At 38.6% G+C, this 8145-nt stretch overlaps 1 protein-coding gene across 1 annotated transcript; it reads left to right on the forward strand.

Annotated features, from left to right (window-relative positions):
• Nucleotides 1084-3243, forward strand: LOC109829678 (CASP-like protein 1D1). The gene is made up of 4 exons (XM_020396722.1): nucleotides 1084-1314; nucleotides 1427-1553; nucleotides 2781-3043; nucleotides 3092-3243. Exons 1-3 carry the CDS (start codon nucleotides 1109-1111, stop codon nucleotides 3000-3002), a joined length of 555 nt encoding a protein of 184 aa, XP_020252311.1. The 5' UTR covers nucleotides 1084-1108; the 3' UTR covers nucleotides 3003-3043; nucleotides 3092-3243.

Genomic DNA, 8145 nt, shown 5'->3' on the forward strand with positions numbered 1-8145 from the left:
ATTCACGAGAACTCTCCTTCTCGTGAATTGTGAGTGAGATGCCTCCTTCTGGACCGCCAACTCCTACAAACCGCCTGCAGGCTTAAACCTGACCAGTTAAAGTTCATATAATCACTCATTCTAATTACTATTTACATCCGTTTAAACCTGACCGAATTGTATTACTCATTCTAATTACTATTTACATCCGCTTAAACCCGACTCGTTGTAGTTCATAAAGAGTTACTTCTCTGCAGCTTGATATATTTTTCTCTCACGCGACCTGATACCGATAAAATACCCAAACAATAGTGTCCTCTTCAATTCTAGGGATTTTCATTATCTCTAGTTCTCTATCCCTCTCCATTACATATTCGCTTCTTCTACTTCGGACCAATCCACTTTGGAGGTAAGAAACTTAAACCATAATGTTAATTCTAACTTTTTCTTGATTTTTATCCTTGATTGATACATTTTTGGACCTGACTTCTATTTGAATTGGACTTATAATTTTATAGAAACTATACCCAACATCTAAGTTATTACATATTTTTTTTATTTACTTTGTCTATCAGATTGAGACCATTTTAATTCTTTACGTAAGTTTTCTACAAAAAAATTATGTATTCTTTGGTAGGAATAAGATTTTGATTTCTGCATTTAATATTCAATAGCATTTAATAGTTTATGAATTTTAATAAATTAAAGTGTAAGAGACTTCTTTCTTGGTCAACAGATTAGAGGTGAAATTGAATTTGAACATAACATTTGTACCTAAGTAAAAACCGAACAAATTGACCCAAACCGATTGGAACTGCTTCGGTTTTGAATGATAATCAGTTCGGTTCGGTTTGGCCAAATTTGACCAAAAACCGAACCGACTGGTCAAAAACCGAACCGACGGACCGATAGCACAGACCACAAATAATTTGTGTCTATAAAGTTAAGATAACATATAGACACCGTAGCACCTAATGCACGTCATCCAAATGTGTCCACATTTTGCACAATCATTCATCTACCTCCACACAAAAACATTATATATACCCAACAATATTCTCTCCCCTGATCTCGTATTATTCTAAAACCACCTCCTTAGTTCTCACAAAACTCAGGCTTTAAGCTCATCATGGCTTCTGGTGAGCCCAAACATTGCGAACCCAAACCCAAACCCGTTAGCCCGATCAACCTTTTTAAGGTTGACCTCTTACCGAGAGTCTTGCTGACTACGACGGCGGCCGTGGCGGTGGCGGTGATGGTTTCAAGCCAAGAAACCAAAACGTTTGGAGGTCTGATCAGCATTGACGCCAGATTCAACTACTCTCCCGCCCTCATGTAAGCTTGTATATATAACTACGTCATTTTCTCCGAGGAATTTTTTTTTAAGAATTTTCTTTAGTTTTGAGAATAATTCAGTTTGAGGTTGACGACGTTTGTTAATATGCAGATACTTTGTGGTGGCTAATTCTGTGGCTTGCTTGTACGGTGTATTTACTACCCTTGCTTCGTTTCTTTGCGTATCTAAACCCTCTCCAGCCACCGAGCTACTGTTTATTTTGTCACTTTTTGACACAGTAAGTACCAGGATTAATTGCGAATAGACCCACTGTAGTCTGACACAGTAAGTACCAAGAATATAACTATTATTCAATTATATTTTTCTACAATTATTAATAAATTTTATTGTAACTTTCTATAATTAAAAGTTAAGATCAAATTTTTACTATTAATTTGTATATATAAATATGTAAACATTTAGATATAATAAGAAATTTTGTCAAACATTCACTATAAATGTAAAATTATTGAACATTTAATATTTTTATTATTTAATTTATGGAATATTAATTATACTTAATAGTCCTTATTTGCTATATTTCTTATCTAATACGTAAATAAATATTAAATATATAAATTGAGATGAATATTAAGTATATATTTGATATTTAAATTATTTTTAATATGATAAATAATTAATATATTTAATATAAAATATATATTAGACTATCAATAAATGTATAATATTAAATATTGAAGCTACAAATGATTAAGTAATATAAATATTAAAGAATCTGATTAAAAAGTATTTAAAATTAAATATGTTAAATAATTAAACCATTTAATATTTAATATTTTCTTAGTTAATTTTAAATATTACTTACATTTAATATATACATATTTACTATATTTATTATCTAATATTTAAATAAAAAAATATTTTTACATTTAATATTAATTATTAAATCGATTTTGTTTCATGTATGAGATATATTTAAATATATAGTTAAAAATAGTTAAAACTAATATATATTTAAATATTTAATTAAAAATAGTTAAAACTTAATATTTTATTAACTAACTAGGTAATATTAAATATTAATATTTAATGCTAACTGTTTAATATTAATATCTAATACTAACTATAAATGTTTTGTAAACATTAATTAGTCTGTTTTTTTTTTTTGTTAATATGGACTCATCAAAGGAAGAGGAAAAGAAAATCTAAGGAGGGAGATCACAATCCACTAATTTTCACTCGGACTTACATTTGAAATTTTCTCACTAGCTAGAACATATAGATTAGGATGGGGGGTGATATTGAAATCAAGCCCTAATCATAATCCTAAATAATCAATAACACCATGTAATTAAATCCAAGTCTCAAGTCCTAAATCAGTAACACCTTAAAGTTAAAATCCAAATCCTAGTCATAAACCGATAAAAATCCTAGTCCCGGTAAAAAATCGTCAACCAGTAAGAGGAGGTGTCCATATTTATAGTCCTTCATCACTTTTGCACAGTTGATGGTGGGAGTTGTGGCATCAGCAACAGGAGCAGGAGCATCGATTGCATACATCGGATTGAAAGGGAACTCCCATGTTGGTTGGCTTCAAATATGCAATTTTTATGGAAAATTTTGTAGACATGTTGGGATCTCCATAGCTTTTTCTCTCGTTGCGTCAGTTGCGCTCATCGTGCTCGTATCGATCTCTGCATACTCCCTCCATCGACGCAGCACATAATGCAGGCTTCTGTTTGCCACCAGAGGGGTATATGTGCATGTGTATGTTTATTCGCATTTTGCGTGCATGGTCAGATAAATTTACCCCGTAAATTTCTAGTTTATTCTCATCCCTTTGTCCCTCTGTATTCTAATTTTAATTTCATAATCAATTATAGAATCTAGCTTTCTTGTGCCGATGTTACGTTAGTTCATCTGAAAAATGTGAGATGCATGAAATAGACAGCGTGTATGATTTTTTTTTCTCATCTATTTTGAATCTGTCGATCACTTTCAAAATGTGAAGGCTGAAGATACCTCCTCTGTTAGTGTAAGCAGTTTCTTCATACTATTATGTGGTTCTCAGTAAACATCCAGATTGTACTTTTCAAACAGAAATCTACACAAAGTGGGAGTACATGTAGGTACTAGGGAAAATTTTGTTGAAAACACCTTGAAGTTGTTCACAAGGGGCCCAAACCCACGTGAAGTAGTAGGCTCATGCGGGCTCATGCGGTGATTCCGCGTGGAGATGGCCCACCCGATTGTTCACTTCCCACAGCTATATATTTCGGCTCATAGGGTTTCGGTTTGTGTGCAAAAGTGGGGAGGTTTTTTCGGCTGCAGCAAATTTGGCTTTTGGCGGCTGCAGCGGGTAAAGAGCAGAGGGTGAAAAGAAACTTTTGGGCGGCGTGCAAGCAAAGCAGAGAGAGAAAAGCAGATAGCTTTTTGGCTGTTTTGAAGAGGAGTTATGTGCAGCGTCTTTTAGGTTTTAGTATCTCTTTTGTGAGAGATTGAGAGATTGTTTGAGGGTTTAGATTTGAGAGATTGTAAACCCTATTTGTATTCTCCTCTCTAATAGTAGATCTCTCCCTCCTTGCCCCGTGAACGTAGGCAGTTTGCCGAACCACGTAAAATTGGTTTGTTTGAGTTTGTGGCCATTGTAATAGTTTTAGGATCCCTCGACGCGCAGTCCTAGAGCTGACGAGAGGAAGAGAAAATATCCCACTTTGATGGGATATTAGGCTTCAAATTCTTGTTCCCTTTGAGAAACAAGAATTCCCTTTGAGAAACAAGAATTCTTATCGATTTTTCTCTCTTATTGTGCACCAGAAACTCTGCCGAAATTTCCGCTGCGCACAACAAGTGGTATCAGAGCACGGGCTACGCTTAGGCTATTTGGAGGAGTAGATCGCTTTGGAAGCTCGTTTAGGGTTTTGTTTGGTGATAAAGGTGGGATCTTTTTGGTAAAGACTCTATCTTTTCAGTTTTGGATCTATTCTTCGTTCGTTGGTGCGTTGAGAAAGGATGTCGGGGAAAGAAGGTGCTTCGGGTGTCGAGGGTGGTGCTTCTGGCGGGCGTGAAGACTATTCAGAGTTTGAATATCCACTCTATGAAGATAGATGTGGAGAAGTTTAATGGCACAAACAATTTTGGATTATGGAGATGCGAGGTTTTGGATGCGCTGAACGCGCAGAATTTGGAGGATACATTGGAGTTAGATGGCAAGCCAGATGAGATTGAAGAGAAGGTTTGGAAGAAGATGAATCGAACGGCGTGTGGTGTGATTAGGTCTTGTTTGACTCAAGATCTAAAATATGATGTGATGAATGAGACTTCTGCGAAGAAGATTTGGGAGATTCTCGAAAGCAAGTATTTGACCAAGAGTGTGGAAAATCGCTTGCATTTGAAAAGGAGGCTTTATCGTTTCCAATTAAAGAAGGGAACCTCCATTAGAGATCACATGAACCACTACACGAAGCTTCTTGCGGATTTGGCGAATGTGGATGTCATAATTGAGGATGAGGACAAGGCGTTGCTGTTGTTAAGTTCTTTGCCCGACAAGGAATATGAAACCTTCGTCCTTACTCTGATTAATGGGAAGGCATCTCTTTCGTATAGTGAGATCACTGCTGCATTGGTGAATTATCAGCTTCGGAAGAAGGATAAAGAGACTTCGACTGAGTCGGTAGCAGAGGCGTTGGCCGCAAGAGGGAAGGGTCCAAACCGAAAGAATTGGAAGTCACAGTCTAGAGTAGGAAAAGATCAGTGTGCTTGGTGCAAGGAGACTGGTCATTGGAAGAAAGACTGCCCAAAGCTCGACGAATGGATGAAGAATAAGCAGAAGGGAAAAGGGAAGCAACCATCATCAGAAGCAAACATCGTATCGGATGGTAATAATTCTGACTCTTCTATTTATTCGCTTTCTATCAGTCCTACAGATAGCTATTCGGAGGAATCTGAATGGATGTTGGATAGTGGTGCGACCTATCATGTGTGCCCTAGAAGGGAATGGTTCTCCAGTTTTGAGAAGCTGGTGGATAGTGGTGTGGTGTACATGGCTGATAACCGTGCATGCCAGATCCTTGGGATAGGAAGAATTCGCATAAAAATGTTTGACGGGACTGTTAGAGAGTTAAACGATGTGAGATATGTTCCTTCTTTGAGGAAGAACTTGATCTCGATTGGAGCTTTGGTTGGAGAGGGTCTGAATGTTCGAATTGAGGACATGGTTCTCAAGATTGTGGAAGACTCTCGGATTGTGATGAAGGGCGTCAGAAGGAATAACCTGTATTACTTGACTGGAGCTATAGTGGCAGGTGGAGAGCTGGCGACTTCTATTGATTTGACTAGACTGCGGCATTTGGGGCTTGACCATTCCAGTATTGATTCCTCGCATAGATTGAAAGAGGGTGCAAAGACCTGCAGTTTGAAGTCCAGTGAGCATGTTGATGTGAGCAAGAAGACCGAGGTGAAGTGTGGCACCTCTATTCACCGTGCTAAGGGTCATTCTGGAGGAGTTCACGTGGATGTTTGGGGGCCTTCCAAGGGGGCATCATTGGGAGGTAATAGAAGTTTGGTTTTCTTTGTTGGTGACTGTTCTAGGCGTGTTTGGGTTGCAACCAAATCCCCATTGGAGAAGGTCCTAGTAGTATCCAACAGATTGAAGAAGTGTATAATAGACAGAAAGGTGAAGGTATTTTATTCTGATGGGAGGTATAAGATGGACCTATTTCTGTATTGGAGCCGAGCTCACGGCATTTCGAGACACTTCGTTAGAAAGGAAATCTTGGGGCAACTAGATAGGGTGGTAAATTTGGAGAACCGTGCCTTGCTGGAGGAGGATCGGTGTTTGTGGTCTAGCAATGGTCTGCAGAAGTGTTTCTGGACAGAGGCTTTGACATATTTGGGCCATCCTATTAAAAAGTTGTCAACTGTTGCGATTGGAGGTAAAACTCCATTGGAAGATAGGTCTGGTAGTGTCACTTTGTTTGAGGCTTCAATGAGGAAGCTAATTGACTCTCAGCAGGTGGAGAGTTTTGGACAGACCTTAGATGTATCGCAGCGGGTGGAGATTGATGCTACTCCACATTGGGTGAAGATTACTCCAGATCATACTGCATTGTTTAGGATTACAGCTGAGGTGACACGGCTTGGAGATCATTTGGTTTTGGATGCAGATGATGAGTTGATAGATTCGAATGCAGCTGGTAGACGTAGTGTGGATACGAGCATTGGTTCACCTCAGGTGGAGGTGTTTGAGGCCATTGGATGTGCTATCAGCCACAGAGTTGATGATATTGGAGAAGGGTTGTGAACTCTTCTATTGGATTGAGGTCGTTAGCGGCCATTTGGGTGAACTACGTAAGGCTTGATTCCTTGGGCAAGAGGATACGTAGGCAGTCTTTATGATGCAGCCGGTTGGATGTTGATGGGGGGTGAGATCGATTTTGTGAGTAGACATCGACATTTGGAGAGTGTTCGCATTCTCATTTGGGTTCTCGACTTGTTATGGATTGAGTCTGTTGTCGTGAATTATTTCACAGTGTACTGGACACAACAAGTGAGACATTTGGTTTGGTTGGTGTCGGCTCAGTTTTGAGAAAACTTCACCGAGGTGGAGAATTGTTCACAAGGGGCCCAAACCCACGTGAAGTAGTAGGCTCATGCGGGCTCATGCGGTGATTCCGCGTGGAGATGGCCCACCCGATTGTTCACTTCCCGCAGCTATATATTTCGGCTCATAGGGTTTCGGTTTGTGTGCAAAAGTGGGGAGGTTTTTTCGGCTGCAGCAAATTTGGCTTTTGGCGGCTGCAGCGGGTAAAGAGCAGAGGGTGAAAAGAAACTTTTGGGCGGCGTGCAAGCAAAGCAGAGAGAGAAATGCAGATAGCTTTTTGGCTATTTTGAAGAGGAGTTCTGTGCAGCGTCTTTTAGGTTTTAGTATCCCTTTTGTGAGAGATTGAGAGATTGTTTGAGGGTTTAGATTTAAGAGATTGTAAACCCTATTTGTATTCTCCTCTCTAATAGTAGATCTCCCCCTCCTTGCCCCGTGGACGTAGGCAGTTTGCCGAACCACGTAAAATTGGTTTGTTTGAGTTTGTGGCCATTGTAATAGTTTTAGGATCCCTCGACGCGCAGTCCTAAAGCTGACGAGAGGAAGAGCAAATATCCCACTTTGATGGGATATTAGGCTTCAAATTCTTGTTCCCTTTGAGAAACAAGAATTCCCTTTGAGAAACAAGAATTCTTATCGATCTTTCTCTCTTATTGTGCACCAGAAACTCTGCCGAAATTTCCGCTGCGTACAACAAAGTATGTCAAGAAACCCCTCCAGAACTTTTGAACTGGAAATTAGATGCAAAATTTTCAACAAACACCATCGAACTCTGGTGGTGATTCCTGCAAAACCTCACTTGAACTTAACTTTGTTTTCCACAACAGCCCTTGCATCTGTAGATGAAAACAATTTTGTAGTGTTTTTTCGTCAGTGAAATTTTGTTTTGTCGCACTTATTCCGCTGTTTTCGGTCTTCCAATATGAACAAATTGATTGTTTGAGTCCTGTACAAACTCATGCAAAACTCACAGTGTGCAAGTACGATATTTAACTTTTGATCAGATAATTCATGTACAAAGTTTTAGAACACTGACAAGTCATCGCACAACAAGACATGCAACGTGTAAATGTTAACATCATGTTTGGAGGCATCTTTTCAATTTGAACCTCCAACCTTAGAGCATCTCCAACCATAAAACTCAAAATGGTGTAGTTTTTACACCAAGTTGGTGTAGTTTTTACACCAAATCACTATTCCATCTCCAACCCATTACACCAAATGTTACACCAAAAAGAATATTCCTTTTATTATTCATATCTTTTAACAT

The sequence above is a fragment of the Asparagus officinalis genome, chromosome 2 (assembly GCF_001876935.1).
Source record: "Asparagus officinalis chromosome 2, Aspof.V1, whole genome shotgun sequence".
Lineage (NCBI taxonomy): Eukaryota > Viridiplantae > Streptophyta > Magnoliopsida > Asparagales > Asparagaceae > Asparagus > Asparagus officinalis.